The sequence below is a fragment of the Ambystoma mexicanum genome, chromosome 2q, assembly GCF_040938575.1.
Source record: "Ambystoma mexicanum isolate Mex_15411 chromosome 2q, UKY_AmexF1_1, whole genome shotgun sequence".
Classification (NCBI taxonomy): domain Eukaryota; kingdom Metazoa; phylum Chordata; class Amphibia; order Caudata; family Ambystomatidae; genus Ambystoma; species Ambystoma mexicanum.
In genome coordinates, this window is record NC_090924.1 from 1425501542 (window position 1) to 1425520395 (window position 18854).

Here is an 18854-nt window from a genome sequence, read left to right on the forward strand (position 1 = left end):
GGACTTCGAACTGCATCGACCCTCACTATTGTATTCTTAGAACAAATTGTCCAGTTGCATGAATTTCCCTCAATATTAATATTGGATCGTGGAACTCAATGTGTCTCTGCCTTTTGTAGGAGGTGTTGTACAATTGCCAAAATTGACCTTCGGTTGTCCACAAGCCATCACCCTCAAACCGATGGGTAAACCGAATGAACCAATCAGACGTTAGAGCAATATTTAAGAAGTATTCTACAGCACTCCGAAGACTCCTGGAAAAACATACTCTGGGTAGCCGAGTATGCATACAACAACTCAGTTCACACAAGTACTGGATAAACCCCATTCTATACTGCACATGGAAGACATCCACGGACATCAGTGTTTGATCCACCCAATACTTTGGAAATGCCAGCAATAAAAATGTTGCATAAAACCATCACTCAGGTTCTTGAGGAAGCGACAGAACACTTGACTAAGGCCAAAGAAAGACAAAAACTGTTTGCTGACCGGCACCGAAAAGAAGCTCCCGATTACCAGATTGGGGATAAAGCCTGGTTAGCATCCAGACACATACCATTGAAAGAAGCACGGGCCTTCTGCCCCAGATATTTGGGCCCCTGTACTATCAAAGCAATAATCAACCCTGCCGCCATGAAATTGGAGCTACCATCTCACATGAAGATTCACCCAGTATTTCATGTCTCTCTCCTCAAACCAATGAAAACAGATACACAGATTAGTCCTCCACCAGAGCCCGAATTACTTGGGGAACCAGAGTATGAAGTTAAATCCATCTTGGACTCCAAGGTAGGTCGGTCCAAATTGTATTACCTTATAGACTGGAAAGGTTACAGACCTCAAGACCTAACATGGGAACCCAGTGAACACGTCCATGCTCCACGTTTAATCAAACAATTCCATCGCAACAATCCCACCAAGCCAGGACCAGGAGGAAGACCACCCTTGAGAGGGGCCTTGAGGGGGAGTGCTATCAAGGTCATCGGGCCAAGAACGCAGACCTTACAAGGTCACACACACAGGGGTCCCAGGCTCATAAAGAACAATAAACAAGACAATTCATTTTGGTGAGAAATACTTTTATTATGGACATGGCACTTTCATTTCGGGTGCATAGTGTATTTAACATGGGACTTTCATCTTTAAAGCAGCCCCACATGCATTCTTGGTGGGGCTACTGCTATTGGATTGCCTGGCACGTGCTGACTCACTAGGAGTGGCAGGGTGTGGCAGGCAAGCCGAGCCTGATGGGCGTGCCCACAATCACAGCTATAAAAGCTGCTTCGATCCCTCAGGCAGACGCTTCGCGTTACTCTGCACTTACATGCAGCGTAACGCTCACCGCCGCCTGGGATTCAACTTACCTTTGGAAATCTTGTCTCCTGCCTCCATACTCACCCCCTGGGGGATCCTGCTCTCACTTGTGCGCGTCTTCATCTTGGCACCACGGCTCACCTCCAAATCTTCCAGAGAGCAGACATTGTCATCTTGGCACCGCGGCTCACCTCCAAATCTTCAGCAGCGCAGACATCTTCATCTTGGCACCACGGCTCACTTCCACATCATCCGGGACGCTGAAATCTTCGTCTGGACATCGCAGCACGACGCGCTTCACCAGCGACCACAGCACCTGCAATTAAAAACAAAAGGCTAGGTTAAACACTAAGCAGACATTACGTTTAAGGTTACGCTAGCACCAAACATTGCGCTTTCCCGTAAACCATCACTCACTTGTTGTCGGACATTGCGGTTTCAGTCATCTTTGTCCCGGCCGTGTTCGCGCCTCCACAGCTGCTTTGGGCCCCATTTCCAGCTATTGGGAAGAAAACACAAGAGAAAATGTTATTCAGAAATGAACAACAGCATCTAGAGCAATAATATCAAGACAGAAGAGCAGAAAGGGGAAAAGGCAACAGACATTGAGAGAAAACAGAAAGGGAAAAAGGCAAGAGCCATTGATAGACACTTACCACCCACCAGGAGAAGTATAGTCGCAGCTGGACTGGACTATTACTTACCAGGGATCAGTGAAGGAACTAGATCCCATCAATAAGCGCCCCTGCCAGAAGTAGCAGGACGGAGAGCTCATCATCCATACTTACCAGGAGCAGTGCCACCAATTGTCGCCACCCACAGCTTATCCGCAGGGGAAGGGACCTGAAGGGGGAGATCTAATTCCTGGGAGGGCGACAACCGTGCCCCAACACCTCTGCAGAGATCAGGTGAGCGTAACAGTGCCCCTTTTTCCCTGGCCATGCAGAGTATCAAATCCCTGTCGCGGTAGTTAAGTATGTGTTTTATTGTTGGGATTGGAACCCTTTTATACCTTGGCGCTGGATCAGGTGATAACCCGTTTTAAATTGCGAGTTTGCTTCTTCAATAATATTTCACACCTTTTTTAGGCTTTGAGAAGATATTGATTTTTATTGTGTCAGATGTTCACACACATTCATTGGTTAACATTGGTTTGCCATGTATGTGACATGCATCCAGGTGGGTATGTTTTTCTTAATAGTTATCCTAAAGTTACATGTTTTTAGGATTTTTGAGTGCCAACACGCCGCCCCTGACATTCACACATTTTAGAATGTAAACAGTGTGAAGAATTGCCTCCTGGTGTTATTCTCAACTGCATTTTAATTCCTGACATAATTGTTCTGTTTTCTTTTCAATATATGAAAATGTATGAATTAATCTAACAAATTAATGTAATTAATGTTTGCCTTGTATTGTAACATTTGTAAAATGTTGCACTATTTGCACACGCATTTTTTATTTGCACTAGTAGATTTTGTACTACATTGTACTAAATACATTTTTTATAACTGTGAAAGGTTTGTTTTCAAACCGTAACACAGTAAGAATAAATGCATCTTAAAAAGGCAACATTGTTCTCTTCCCCAGGCTCTCGATCGTGTGCTGAATGAGTTGGCACCCATGTGTGTGGCTGAGCAAAACTTCATCACCAGCTTTTTCATGCTGAATGACCCAGCAAGCTCCACTTCACTTCCTCTGCTTGAGGTAAGTTCTGCAAAGGTGAACACTAGAAAGAAATGTACTTCCAGGAAGGCCCTTTGAGGAATTCCTTTCTTTGGACGTTTTGAGCTAACTGATGGCTGGTGTACTCGTTTGTCACCTCAGGGTCACCAACAGCTCATTTTACAGAACAGCAGTGCTCTCAGGCTATTCTCAACTGGTGAATTAAAATACATGTATACACTGGGGGTAAACAGAGAATGTCCTGCTTCCTATTAGTCAGTGTATTACCACAGATGGCCCAAGTAACACTCAAAGTGTTACCAAAACATTCAAGGGTTTTATTAAGATATCAATGGGCCCTATCCTATGGCCCTCCTGCTCTCTTGTCTACAAAAGCACCAGGTTAGAATTGCCAGCTTACTGTCTAGGTTCTGACTTCGGTGGCGATGAGGACTTAAAGGCAGCTTGCCTTTTCTGTCTAAATTTCCTCTGAAATTTCCTAGGCTGTCCCTACATTATCCAGGGTTAGTAATTCTAAAGCAGTATTGGAATGTGTCGTACAGACACTCTGCCAGACCCGGTCACTATCTGATGTTCTTCTTTCACTATTCTCCTCATTCAAACTCCTCTGTCCTCCCACTCTTTCTACTCTCTGCGTCCTCCTCCTCTGTCCCACTGATTCTCATGTCGCTCACTCCTATTAAGCCTCACCGCCCCCCTTTGATGTTAATACTTCCTACAGGCTGCTACTACTTCCTCCTGTGTACTGCTACTCCCACTACCAGAGTACTACTTCCCCCTCAAATCTGCTACTCCCTCCTCCTCCACACTATGGCTCCCTCCTCTATTCTACTACTCCCTCCTCCACACTACAGTTCCCTTCTCTACACTAGTACCACTCCATATCCTGTTCACACACCCTCTGCTCATTCACACACACGCTTCTCATTCACTCGCACACAGTTCCATCGCACTCACTAACCAATGCCTAACCTGCTCCAAAAATTGCATCCTCAGTCCACTCCACCATCCTTCCTTCTGCTGGTCTCTTGGTCTTCCACCTTCATCTACTCTAATCTCATCCGAATAACCCACAACTTCATGTTTTTTTAACCCCTTTGCTATACACTGGTTGATCTGTTTTCCCTGGCCAAACTGGTCTGTCTTCCCCACAAAGGAGGGGATACAAACAGAAAAATCTTTATAAGGCCCCTTTAAGCCCTGCACCATTTCTCTGTATGGGGTCATTGTGGATCAGTAATGGCATCTAAATAGTGGCCCTGGTCCTGTTAGGGGGCTCTGGCCTGGCTGGCCCATAAGCTAACTTCGGTTTGGTCGGGTTGATGTTTCTGGTGGACTAGGTGGCCCAAATGGGTTCCCTTCCTGGGCAGGCCGAAACTAATGTGCGGTGCACAGCTTAAGAGAGAGCCACTTAGGAGCTTTTGCATGTCCCCACTGTTTTTTTGCCTGCTGCTTGTGTCTGGTTTTCCTTGGGTGTACCAGTCACCGTCTCTCTCTGCGCTGACTCTGGGCGCTGCTGTTTTCTCTTCCTGCTCTTACTCTTCCCCCATCATCAAGGTATGTCTGAAAAGAAATGAAAACACTGGGCCAGCATTTGGAGTTGTAGGCATGGGGTGATGTAAATGGACAAGCTAGCACTTGGGGGAGGCAGGAATTGTGGCCCTCTCCACTGCCACGTCTTCCTCTGTGGTAGGAAGGACTAGCTATGGATTTCTCGAGAGGTGTGGTCTACCAGGGGGAAATCAAGAACCACATAGCAGAAAATTCATTGCTTGTATAGGTTTTGTTACAGAATGTCCTTTCAATTCCCTGGAAGTGTTTCAATTACTTCTTAATGAATATGCAATGAATGCAAACGCATCTCCCACTTACAGGAGATACTATGATTCAAGTAGGTGTAGAATGTGATTTCCTCCCGCTCCTTCAAGGAGATCTCACAGAGGTAGCTTTTGAGTGGTCTGGGAATAAGCTAGGATGAAAATTGAGCGGCGGAAACCCTCTCGATCCACCTTAGAGGGCTTTCCATTTAGTGTAGCTATGTATCAAATTGCCATAGTGTGTGAGATGTGTCCACTCCTTACAAGTGATACATTGGTAGAAGCTGGGAGCCTAATGTGCTTGACAATCGCCAGAGCCAGCTGAAAATCCTCCCACGTATTAAACAAGAATACAATCCTTAGCCTCCGGGATCTTGTTCTGGAACCAATAGACAAAACCTTCTCCTTCAATGTCTTCATTTTCTGTTCTTACAAGCCAACAATTCTCACAACTCACATATCACCCACATCTCCAAGTCTCATAACTGACGCTCTGTGAGTAATAATGTTCTGTTGTTTTCTGTTCCAATGTGCCTCATTTTCCTCCACCATGCTGTGTTAAATCACATGCCTCCAAATCTTACCCCCCTCTTGTTCTGCAGTCCGATGCCATTATTTTTCTTGTGAATACATGCACCCCAGCTTCTTGGTTTCCCTCACATTCCTCACTTTGAAAGTGCATGGCACGTTATATTTTTCAGATGTGCATGTCTCCCTCTTTTTCTAGTCCAACCATTCGTGGTCAGTTAAAGCACACACCCCATCTTCTCACATATCCCTCATTTCTCATTTCCAAGCAGTGATGGTCAGTATGAAATCTGGTACCTCAGCATCTCCATCATGGGATCTTCAAAAATATTCATAAAGGATAAATAGACACAATCGGAGAATACTTTTCGTATGACGTTCAGATAGCACAGAGAGCGAAGCGTCCACCACAGATATCTGTGCAAAACCTGCTCTGGCAGGTTAGAATCCCGGGAATGGTTTTCATCCTTCCGAGGTCGATAAATTGAGTACCACTCTGTGGTATAATAATGTTTTCTGTTATTTGAGTTCTCTGAAACTAATGAGTGTGTAGCAATATATAAGAAATACATTTACTCCTATGTCCCGTCCCCTTTCCTATATACTTGTGGGACATTCCGTCCTTCAGGACGGGAACAGAGCACTTTTGTCAAAAAGCATAAAAAATGAATATGTTTGTCCTTCTTCTATTTATACGTGGGGTAACGCACGTGGCCATAACCCCGGCCCGCCCTGCTGAGCTCCGCCCTGCGCATCGCCCTTCAGTCCTTTTCTCTGCGCGGTCGGGGCTGGAGGCACTAGCATCACTGGGAATTTTATTTTTGTTACTGTTGTTCTGTCTTCTGGCTCTGGTTCCTTGGTCGTCTAGTCCTCCATCTATGCCGTAGCATCTGGGATTCGTGTCCTGTTCAGCCTGCGAACGTCGCTTCGCTAGGGCGGATCCCCACTCTCTTTGCTTGGAGTGCCTGGGCCTAGAACATCGTTGGGATTTGTGCTTCTACTGCGACTCCCTCTCCGTCCGGGCACTCCAGCATCGTCTTCTTCGGTGGAAGAAGGTGTTTCAGCACGTTCCTCCACCTCATTTCCAGCTTTTCATCGATGAAAAGAAGAAACGCCCAGTAAGTTCTTTACTTTTTAGGGCGCCCCGGCCAGGGTACTCCTTTGCGGGGTCTTCCGGGTCCGAAAGTGGCTTGTGTAGCTCTGTCACCAGGGTTTCCACTGAGGTGCCCCAATGGCCTAATAAGCGTACTGAAGTAGTCTCTGAGGGTTCCCGCAGCGGTCCTGCCAGTACAGGACATCGTTCTGAGGTTCCCCAATTAGGGGCTAAGGTTAAGCCCTGTTTGTCTGTGGCTTTGGATACCAGGGTTTGCAGCCAGATCTCCATTTCTGGAGCTTTCCACGCCAACACCGGGATACGCCCTGGGGTCTCCGTTTCTGGAGCTTTCCATACTGAGTCTCGGCTCAAGGCCCCGTAGAGGGAGATTTACGTACCGGGTTAAACCCTGAGGTTCCTCTGATTGAGGCTAAGGTCAGCACCGACAGACCCGAGAGACCCTCTTTGAAGGTTTTGTTGGTGAGGTATATTCCTCAACCGTCCCATGCTCAGGGTCGTGGTGGTACCGGTTCTATCGAGGGGACAAAGAGGGCGGTCACTGACCATTACTTCTCCACTACGGCTTTGCAGAGGACCCTCCGCAGGATGCTAAGTTTGTGGCGGGTTCTAAGATGTCCAGTAAACATACGAGACCACCCAGTACCGGCTCTTCCGAGGATCCTTGTGTCAAGGCTATGGTGTTGTTGAAGTTCCCTGACCCCCCTGAGGAGAGGAAGGCCTCATCTCCACATGTGACGCAGTTCTCTTCAGGTGTCGAAAAAATGGCGGCCCAATCTCCATGGTCTACTGCGGCCATTTTGGATACTTCCCTTATACCGACGTTCACGCCGGCTAGTGCTGGGAGCATTCCTTTTGAAACTGAGCAGCCTTTTCCACGTCAAGTGGACAACTGAAATGTGTTCCGCCCGTCAGTTGACTGGAGTGTTCAGAACCCGCTGCCATATACAGTCTTGCTACCTCCTGCTTCCGCTCCACTGGTTTACGTGGACTAGGCCGGTGATGGGCCTTCATGGCAATCATCCTCCTTGCGTTCATGGGGGTAGGGCCCTCACGAGCGGCCTCTGTTGTACCTACGCCAAAGCCTTCAGCTGAGGATGAGTTCTTTGGGAGATGTCAGAGTCTCAGGTACACTGACCCTATGAAGGCGTATTTCAAGTGTCTTTTCAGGGAAGTGTACCCTGAGTCCCCTGGCCCGCCTTCGGCCCCAGCTGTTCCAATGCAGGTGCCGGTGGTGCCACTCCCTCCACCTCTTCCTTCTGCACCTCCTCCGCCTCGTGCTCCCTTGCACTTGTTGTCTCTTATAGAGAAGACCCCGGCGGACCAGGACAATACTTTAAAACCTGAGGCGGTATGTGTGCCGGTCCAGTCTTCTGCTCCTGCCTCGTTGGAGGAGCCACAAGCGGATCAGGACAGCGATGAGTAGACCCGCTCGGTGAGAGCATTCCATGACCGGGTCCTGGATATGATGGCCCTCTTTGACATTCCAGTACCTGAGGCTCCCACTCCGCAGGAAGGGCTTCTTTCGTGAGCCTTTACCTTGTCACCTCAAGATTGTACCGGCCTGTTCATCCAGAAGGATGTATTGGCCGAGGCCTGTAAAGTCTGGGATAAACCCCACACTGGGCTCCACATCAACAAGAGAATTGACGCTCGATACTAGCTTCACACCTCTGAGGCGATAGCCTTATCGGCTTGTCCGCTCCCAACCTCGACGGTAGTGGCTGCTGCCTCCCTTCAGTTCAAGCCGGCAGCTGCTTCTTCAACGGCAGTGGCTCAAATGCTATCCAGGGAGGATACACTTTTAGACTCCTTGGGCAAGAAGGTTTTTGCCAATTCTGCACTCCACCTTCATCAAGCGAACACCAGGCTTATCCTGGTAGCAGCCAATCAGAGGCTGTGGAAAGAGTTAGCCGATTCCAGGAGTGCATTCCTGCGGATAGCCTTGAGGACTTTAAAGCCGGGTGTTCGGATGCCAGAGTATTGGTGCTGAATCTACTGGAAGCTGAAGAAAACACCATGTGGATACCTCAGCTCGAGGCCTTATGATAGGGGTTGACACCACTCGCCAGGCGTAGCTTCACGTGACAAAGTTTTCAAAGGAAGTGCAGAATAAAGTTTTGGACCTTCCTTATGACGGCAAGGAATTGTTACATTCTTCTACCGATGAGGAGCTCACAAAGACCAAAGCGAGTACCCAAACTGCCAAATCTTTATCGGTTTTGGGGAAAGCTCCAGTGAAGGCCCTTTATACTCAGAGGTCAGGGTCCCAGACTTGGTCCTTCTCTGGGTTCAGGGGGTTTCAGGATCGTTGTCCGTGCCGGACTGATGCACCTGCTGGCGGTACTCTCCGAAAGCAGCAATGGCATAGTGGTCGGTTTTTCTCTCGGGCATCAACCTCTTCTCCAGGGACAGGTAGTCTCCCTGCTGACACGAGACTCTGGTGAGAGGACGAATCTCGTCTCATCTGGAGGCCGTGGCAGACTATCACCGAAGACCGGTGGGTTTTGTCCATTGCTCCGGCGGGCTTTTTCCTTCCCCTCCCTCTTACCCCACCCTTCAACCCTCCTTTCCAACAGATCGGGACGTCCTCCCTCAGGGCCAAGGTGCTGAAACTTCTAGACCTCAGAGTGGCGGAATCTGTTCCCCTTGGGGAGCAAGGGGAGGGCTTCTACTCTTGTCTGTTCACAGTGTCCAACCCCAACCAGGCTGGCCTGCGCACTATCCTCGATCTTTCCCAGTTCAATCTTTCTCTTCCCCAAGAGAAATTCAAGATGATCACACCGTGCCAAATAAAGTCCTCTCAGTGTAGTGGACCTTCAGGACGCTTATGTGCACATTCTGATATGGAGGCCGCATTGCAAACATCTGCGGTTCCCTCTGGGAGGAGAACATTTCCAATTCTGTGTGCTCCCATTTGGTCTCAGCTCGGCGCCGCGTGTCTTTACGAAGATGATGTCGGTCATCGCTGTTTTCCTTTGGCTACAGGGTGTTCATGTATATCCCTATTCGGACAACTGGCTCCTATGCAGCCCTTGTCCACAGACGGCTCAGAGCAATCTCCAGTCTCTCCTCCAGCTCCTGTTCCATCTTGGGTTGTTGGTAAATTGGCGGAAATGTTCCATGAAGGTCTTCCAAGACCTGGTTTTCTTGGGTTTGCATTGGAATACGATCGAGTCTAGGGTGTACCTCACGGCGGACAGGATTGCGGATCTATCCGCTATGTGTCAGCTTTTCCTCCAATCAGCACACATGACGGCTTGGTGGTTTAAAAGACTTCTGGGCCTCATGGCTTCGTGCGTACTTGCTCTTCCTCTTGCACGTCTGAAGATGAGGCGTACTCAGCTGGCTCTTCGGAGGTCTTGGTGTCAGGCTTTGGACTCGGATAACAAGATGATCCCAGTTCCATCCTGCATGACGACGGATCTGCTATGGTGGTCTTCGACCAACAATCTTTCCGTGGGAGCCTCTTTTCAGGAGCCCTGCCCACAAGTGACGATTACCACAGACTCCTCCCTTCTGGGGTGGGGCGCAACACTCGATCATCTTCAGGTTTTCGATCTATGGATACAGCAGGACAAGCAGTTTCATATAAATTATTTGGAACTCCTGGCTGTATTTCTGTCGCTAAAAGCTTTTCAACCATCCATCATGAACAGGGTGGTCCGTATCCGCACGAACAACTCAGTGCCGATGTTTTATATCAACAAGCAGGGTGGAACCAAGTCACCTCTCCTTGTGGACCTCGCTATTCAGATTTGGGAATGGGCCATCCAGCACAGAATTTGGCTACTGACGGTACACATTCCGGGTCACTTCAATGTGACTGCAGACTCACTCAGCCGGCAGAGAGCAGCCAGCTACGAGTGGGAACTGAACACGGAGGTCCTCGCCACTATTTTTCGCCAATGGGGCACTCCAGAAGTGGACCTTTTTGTGACTTTTACAAACAGGAAACGTCCTCTTTATGCATACACAAACGGTCTTGGGGTCTCCTCCCTAGGGGCAGCTCTCGAGATTCCGCTGCACAACATGAAGACCTATGCTTTCCCGCCACTACCTCTGATTCATCTGTCACTCTGCAAGCTCAGGAATACATCGAATTGCACTCTCCTGTTCATAGCTCCTTGGTGGTCAGCCAGATTCTGGTTCTCGGAACTTCAGCATCTGTCGATTTTCCCTCGGATCAGACTGCCATTGATTCCTGACCTTCTTCACCAGCGCGATCATCCGATGTGGCACACCTCCCCACAATCATTCAGCTTGGTGGCATGGTGCCTGAATTCAAATCCTTAGCCCAGTTTAACTTGTCCGAGGACAAAACGCACATTATCCAAGCAGCCAAGAAATCTTCTGCAAGGTCTCAGTATAGGAGCAAGTGGCTCCGGTATTTGCCACTGGTGTTTAGCTAAACAGCTGGACCCCAGACATGCTACCATTGATACTGTCCTTTTGTTCATATATCATCTGGCGGCTTCGGGCATCCATGTCTTGTCTTGCAGGACTTATTTGTCGGCTATTGCCGCCTACCTGTCCACTGACACCTGTTCTTTTTCATTGACGAATCCAGTCATTAAAAGCCATTTTGCAGGTCTATTACATCTTTTTCCAACAGTACGCAATCCTCATCCCAAATGGGATTTGAATGTGGTCCTCACCGCCATATGCCATAAACCATTTGAACCCATGGCCACTGCTGATCTCAAATACCTTTCTTGGAAGGTCACATTTTTGATTGCAGTGACATCGGCAAGGCTAGTAAGTGAGCTTCAAGCTTTGTCTGTGGAACATCCTTTTCTCACCTTCCATAAGGATAAGGTTGTGCTCTGCACTCATTCTTCTTTCCTGCCTAAAATGGTTACTGATTTTCATTTGAATCAGTCTATACCATTGCCTGTTTTTTTTCTGAATCCGGCCTCAGATGCCGAGAGAGTGTTACACAACTTAGATGGCAGGCGAGTCCTTAAATTCTCGACAGAACGAGTGAACTCAGGGGCCCTTCACAGCTCTTCGTTATATTCGGAGACCTGAAAGGGAAACCTGCTTCAAAGGATACTATCTCCCGATGGATTGCCTCCTGCATTTCTGTAGCCTATACCATTCAGGGCCTTCATCCTCCGAAGGGCATTCATGCCCATCTTGTATGTGGCAAATCGGTTGCTGTTGCCTTCCCAAAGTATGTTCCCTGGGAAACCATTGCCAAGGCTTCCCCATCAGCTTTTTCTAAACATTACTGCTTGGACCTGAATTCCAGGGCCGATGCTCAATTCGGCAAGGCTGTTCTTAAGAACCTGTTTCAGTAAAGAGTTTCCATCCAGCCATGTTACCTGTGAGTATTGCTTGGGAATCTCCCATAAGTATGGAGGAAAGCGGATGGGATGTAGGAGTATAACAAAGTTACTCACCGTAGTGACTACCTTACTCCTAGTCCATAGTCCCCTTTCCTCCATACCCCCGCCATCCCCTCTAATAAGTATCCTCAATTATTGCTTAAATGGTGGCAGACATGGTGATAGAAAAGGACTGAAGGGCGATGTGCGAGATGGAGCTCAGGAGAGTGTAAAAATAGAAGGACACATATTTTCATTTTGGATGCTTTTTGACAAAAGTGGTCTGGTCCCGTCCCGAAGGACGGAATGTCCCACAAGTATGGAGGAAAGGGGACTATGGACTAGGAGTAAGGTAGTCACTACGGTGAGTAACCTTGTTAATTTACACATAGGAGCCGATCTTGATATAGTCAAACATTACATTGTGTACTTCTCTCCTATTTGGTTCTACAAATCTGTCTCAAAACACCGTCCCAGGTAGTGCACACCTCCAGAACATCTGTTCCATTCTTTCATCAAAGGAGATCCACTAGACGGGACTGACATGCATGAAGAAAACATTTCTCCCTGACCTCTGCACCTCCCCAAACCCTTTTACCTATCACCTTTTTTCTCTTTCCCTTCCTTTTTCTTTGCCTTGCTTCTTTTCCCTTTACAGACTACAGTCTGGATAGCACTGGTGGAGGCACAATATGCCAATTTAAACATACCTAGGCACTTTGAGATTACGACGCTGGTGATTTCGCACAGTACAAAAGACAGTTAACATAACATACGATGTACAAAATATGTTTTAAAATATCCAAAGCTCACAAACATTCTACTTAAAACCTATCTGCCGTATAATTTTGATGTTTTCCCACAAAGGTAGCATTTTTACCCCATAGAAATAAATTAACAAAACAAACTGGGCAGTAGACTATATCCATAAAAAGGGCAAGCATCACTTAAAGGAAGCTATGGCCCCTCGGTTCTACATTGAAATACTGAATAAAAAATAACGAGGCTGGAATAAAAATATTTTTTTTTATCAAATTTCCAAAATGCCTTTTAAGTTTCTTGCACATAAAAAAAGGAAATGCCGGGGGAGACTGTGTGCAGCTCCCTCCACATTACCCCTACCTTAATGTATTCCCTTGACCCACATCCTTTCTATTTTTGGGTGAAGAAAAGTGCAAAAAAAGTCGAAAAATTAGATTAAAAAGTGTCTGCGTATCTGACCTCGTTATTTTGTCCTTTGTTTTTTTAGGGAATACCTGGCCACATTATATAGTTGCTGCAGTTGCCTACCATGCCCCTTCCACTAACTACCCACGCTAACCATCTAGACTGCTACACTTAAACACACTACAGATATATCAGTGAAGCCTCTCACACTTAATAATTGAATAACCCTCTTAGCAGACATCAAAGAGCATAACATTACACCACTAAAAGCAACTTAAATATCACATTTCCTGCCAAAGCATTCTAGCACTAAGGGCATGCAAGGATCCCCCTGGACTGAGAACTGCATGCAGTGCTCAGGATACTTCCAGTCTGCATTCATCAAAACAACAGCAAAGCAATCTTGGATTTTCCCTCTCTTTCCACAGACTTAATCCACCCCTCTATTCATATGCACCAGAGCACCTAGAGACCCTGCATATCCACCAGAGCACCTTGAGGCCATACAAATAGCAGCGCAACATGGTAGAAATCGCAATAGCAGAGTTTGTTTTCCTAATTTTCACATGGTAGAAAAATGCCAATATGTCAAAAGATGCCCTATCGGCACCTGAAGGACAGAAGACTGAGAGAGTGGCAAGTCTCTAAAGATTTCCGGGCTCTGTCTGGAGGCCACATCAAATCAATACAAATTCTAAAGGTCTTTTCCCTATGGCCTATCATTAGTGGGCAGCGCTGACACCACAGGAGAATGTTGTTGGCATCACAAACATCACTGCTGACATTTCTCTGCTTAGAAAATGATGACAATGACATTTTGACCATTGTGTGCTTTCCAGACTTATGGTCATTTGCAACATCGAAACCGTTGGCTGCAACGCATCCTTCGACATTGTGTTGGACGTTGAGAAGCTCCACATCATCAGCATCAGAGACTAGGATTTACACCCAAATGACAAAGAGGTCTAAATCCATGCCAACTCAATCAAAGACCCCTGAAAACTCTGTTGCTGCCACACCAGCCCTGAAATGCACAGAAGGATGTATGGCCCCTTCTAACATCCCCACTGACCCATCTATAGACAGAGGTAGAAAATGTACTCCTCCAAGGCCTCATTCTCCACCAAAGCCATGACCTTAAACACCTACGGGGCCATGCACTCCACAGAGGCATTCTTCAGCAAATACTGATAGGAGTGAATGCTATGCTCATTCCCCAGATTCCATCCCATGCAGGATCTCTCCAGCAAGTGGCATTTTGATTTCCACTGAGGTCTCCAGGAGAGCAGCTACAAAGATTAACAATGCAACTACCGCACCTCTATCCAAGACATTGATCGTCTTTGAGACCCTACAACTAAACAAGCCTACTTAGCCTTTCATTCAGTTATACCAGGCATTCTCATATGCACCAGGAAAACCTTCCTGATTCGAGCATGCGTAATGCAAAGGCATGATACCAAGTACAGAGACCATATCTTGGACCTTCTGATTATCAAGAGCATGCTCTGCTAGATTTCTTGGTGGTATAGCTAGGACAAGATATCTCACTTTGTGATCCTCATCATCCCAAGTTATTTCTCCTTGAGAGAAGGACATTATAAAAACGTATAGTTTGGGAGGAGAGCATGTACAATGACCTCCATCACCAACCTGACTTTCAGCTCTGCTAAGCTCCTAGGAGAGGGATGTTTGTGGCTTGGTATACCTCTATGCTGCCTTCTCACAACTTGCAACCAAAATTACTGCTATGGCTTCATGCTTAGGTAATCTTCCTGGTCAAGGTTAACAGAGCTTAAGTGCATTTAAAGTTCATTTTAGGTCTCCTGTTCTTTGGCCCAACCCTGTTTGCCATCTATGGTGATGAAGTTACTCTCAGGCTCCACAGTTATGATGTCTGTCTCACTTCTTTCTGGAGTGGTCTCTGAAGTCCTCCATCCTTTGTCCTTATTCTTTGTTGTGAAGATGCTCTCCTTGAAGAGGTAGGGACGGTCCTGTCCTGTAGCCACATTGCCTGCCTTGATGTGAAGGCAAAGCACCAGGGCAACAGAAAGGTGAGTCTTGAACTAGGGGGAAAAAGCAAAGTCTCAAAAAACCCCAAGGACTAGGTAGTTCTGGTATAGAGGTAGCACTGCAGAAGGGGAATACCAATAGTGTTCTTAAGTTAAAGAATGACAGTAATATCCAAAGGATTCCTTAATTCAGAGCGATATAAGAAGAGTTAAAAAAAGAAAAGCCCTCCAGAACTGAGCAAGTCTCCCAGAGAAACGGAAAAGGCTAGAAAAGGATCCAATAGGAAAGCGCTCCGTATGAGACCAGAATGGGAACAAGGAGCAGAAATGAAAATAAAAAAAGGCAGCGGGGTGGAGGCTCATGGGAGACAGCCAAGCAGAAAAACTGAAGCAGGAAGGTGGAAGGCAGCGGGACTCAGCTGCAAGTATGAGAAAAAGAAAACGTGAAATGTAGGAATAATGCAGGGAAGGCATAGGCAGTTAGCGAAAAAGGAACCAAGCGCGAGGCACAGGCAATTTACACTAGCGTCTTACCCATAGATGCAGGGTTGTAACGCGTCAGAGCTCTGCAGCTTCTCAATGTAAATAGAAGCACGGATTCCATTGGAGTAACAACTAGACCTGCGTTGCGTCTCTCACATTGTGGCGCAATTATGTGCAACCACTTCCACGTCCTCCAAGCGGAATACCGCTGGGCCGTGACAGTATGTCCCTTTTTCCTCTGGGGGTTTGATCCAGGTTTCCATGGAAACCGTAGATGGGAACGTCGGACCAATCGGGCAGCTGATACATGGAATGATGGTTCCCAGGATCTCTCTTCAATGGAATAGCCCTTCCAGTGGATAAGATATTGTAATGTACCTCAATAATACCTCTGGTTCTCTCTAGGCTGGACTACTGCAACAGCCTCTTTTTAAATCTGACTGCTTCTACTCTCCGCCCTCTGCAACTCATCCAGAACAGGACTGCGAGACTTGTCCTTGGCCTCAAGCCCATGGATCGTATCTCTCCAGCCCTGAAATCTTTCCATTGGCTCCCAGTGGCTGCAAGGATGAAGTACAAGACACTTTGCGTTGTCCACAAGGCCTTCTGGGTCCTGGGACCGGTATACCTCCAACTCTCTCTTCGGAAATATCTTCCTACTCAAGCTCTTCGCTCCTCCACCTCCAACTTCCTCAGAGTCAGTCGCTTCTCCGAGTTGGGGGTCGATCTCTTTCTTCAGCTGGTCCCTCCCTCTGGACCAGCCTTTCTGAAACTTGAGCAGAATCATGTCCGGTTCCGGAAGCACCTCAAGACCTTCCTCTTTGCTTCAGCCTTCTCTCTTCCTCTCCCCTGCTGATCTCCTGTCTGTTACTGCACTGGTCACCTGGCTACCCTCTGAATTCGGGCCCAGGTCCCTGCCTGCCCAGTTGCGCACCCGCACTGCCTCCTGGCAAACCCTGCACTTGGGTCTCTATCTGCAACCCTACAGTCCCCTTACCTGCACTTACCCTTGCCACCTGATGGCCACACTACTTGTTGTTTTTGATCCCTTGGACGGCACACGCCCTTCCTCCCCTGCCCCTGGCACTTTTCCCCTCCCCTATCTCCTGCACTTGCGCGATCTCAATGTCACTAGGCCTAGTAAGAGTGTTGTCTTTGTCCTCCCTCTGTTACCGTCCCTTGCCTTGTCGAGCCTTGAAACACTTGTGTATAGGTGCGTTAAAAAATTCCCTATCATATCATCATGAATCACATATTCTTCACTTCAAACAGGGGAAGGAGGAATTTGGGAACTCTTCCTTCTTACGAACTGATCAGGAATGTACTGTTTCAATAAATAAGAATGGAAAACTGGATGCATGCGTTTCCAGGTACCTAGAAGGCATAATTTAAATGCTACAGGTTTGATACATTCTTCAATCTTGAATGGACCCACAAAACGAGGAAACAGTTTCGAAGGGTGAAGCAACAGAGGGAGGTGTCTCGTTTTGAGCCAAACCCGTTCTCCTACTGACCAGTTAGGATTCCCATCATCAATGTTGGTTGGCATAATCCTTGTTGATCTTTTGCTCTCCTCAAAGGTTTTGATAGGCATTTCAACGGTCCTCGTGGCCTAGTGGGGCTGTTTTCATTGAGGACTTTCTTGCATCATGGCACTGCCACTGCAGTCCCACCCAGGCACCTGTGTGCTTCAGCTACCTTCTGACTGCGGTTTGCCGTTATTGACTACTCCCACCCTCCCAAGGCGTATCAGTGAGCCGGCAGGCAAGAGAGCCGACCCACCAATCTAAAGCCCTTACTAAGGCCCCTGTCTGGCCAGGACTTCGCTTCTTTGCTGTTTTCATCACTGCCTGCCTGTGTTGCAGGAGCTCACCACCTACGCAAATTCCACGAGGCCTCAGGATCAATTTGGACATCACTGAATCGCTTAGTAAGCCCAGTGGGCCTCTACTAGATTTATTGGTCAGAACCTGAGGCGCACTGTCTCTGATTTCAATTGTGTGCTTAATTTCAATAGCAGGGTATTTTGGTCCATTCTGTGTTTTATCCAAACGCTGTTTGCCGTACTTACTGCATTGTAATGGTGCTCGTGGCCTAGTGGGGTTGTTTTCATTAAGGCCTTTCTTCTTCCATCATGGCCGTCGCCACTGGAGTCCCTCCCAGGCACCTATGTGCTTCCACTACCTTCTGACTGCGATTTGCTGTGATTAGCCACTCCCACCTTCCTGAGGCCTATCGGTGAGCCGGAACCCGAGAGAGCAGGCCCACCAACCCAGGGCTCTCACTAAGGCCCCTCTCTGGCCAGAAAGTTGCTACTTTGCTCTTTTCATCACTGCCTGCCTGTGTTGCAGGAGCTCCCCACCTCCACAGACCCCACGAGGCTGCAGGATAAATTTGGACATTACCAAATTGCTAGGTAAGCCCAGTGGGGCTCTACTAGATTTCTGAGGCACACTGTCTCCAATCGCAATTGTGTGCTTATTTTTAATAACAGGGAATTTGGCCCAATTCTGTGTTTTATCCAAATGCTGTTTGCAGTTCCTATTGCATTTCAATCGTCCTTGTGGCCTAGTGGGGTTGTCCGGAGCTGGGGGGAGGCCCTCCACATGCAGCTGCTCCATCGACCTATCCCCAGGCCATGCTTTTCAAAGAACAAACTGGCAGTAAACCCTGCATCCAATGACCATGAAAATGTGCTTTTGCATTGCAACGGTAAGCACCCCAGATCGCCATGTCCTGGACTATATGCTTCCCCTGGACCCTCTTCCCTTGATTGCTTGGTTGATATGTGCCTCCCTTCCCCTCTAGCTTAACTGCAAACTGTAATTCCTGCATCACCCAAAATATCTATATTGCTGTGCTTCAAAATCGCACATTGATTGTTTTCTGCTGCTTTGTAATGCATTGCTCAAGGTTCGAATTAAGTTGTTCTTTTAAATCAGTGCACTCTCCTTTTTGTGCTGCATTTTAGTGCTTTACTGGAAATTCGAATTTAGGTGTGCTTTTAAATCTGTTCATCCTCCATGTTGTGCTGCATTTTAGTTCTTTATTGGAAATTCGAACTTAGGTGTGCTTTTAAATCTGCTCATCCTCCATTTTGTGCTCCATTTCAGTGCTTTATTGGAAATTCGAACTTAGGTGTGCTTTTAAATCTGTGCATCCTCCATTTTCTGCTTTATTTTAGAGCTTTATTGGAAATTCAAATGTAGGTGTGCTTTTAATTCTGTGCTTTGACTGTCTTCCGTTGCACACCTCCTTCTTCTGTGCCCGCCTTGCTGCTAGGCCACTTGGTGAGTTCTCGTGCATTATGCAGCTCCCCTGTCTGTCTGTCTCTCTCCCCCGCTACTCCTATGGCACTCTCTATCTCCCCTATCTATTCTAACTGCTACCCTTATCACCTATC

At 47.4% G+C, this 18854-nt stretch overlaps 1 protein-coding gene across 1 annotated transcript in view; it reads left to right on the forward strand.

Annotated features, from left to right (window-relative positions):
- The window catches only part of LOC138568862 (exocyst complex component 1-like), a 1144699-nt gene that overhangs the window by 767238 nt on the left and 358607 nt on the right, over nt 1-18854 (forward strand). The window contains exon 12 of the mRNA XM_069646643.1: nt 2908-3024. Coding sequence (XP_069502744.1) covers nt 2908-3024 — 117 coding nt within the window. The remainder of the gene's footprint in view (nt 1-2907; nt 3025-18854) is intronic.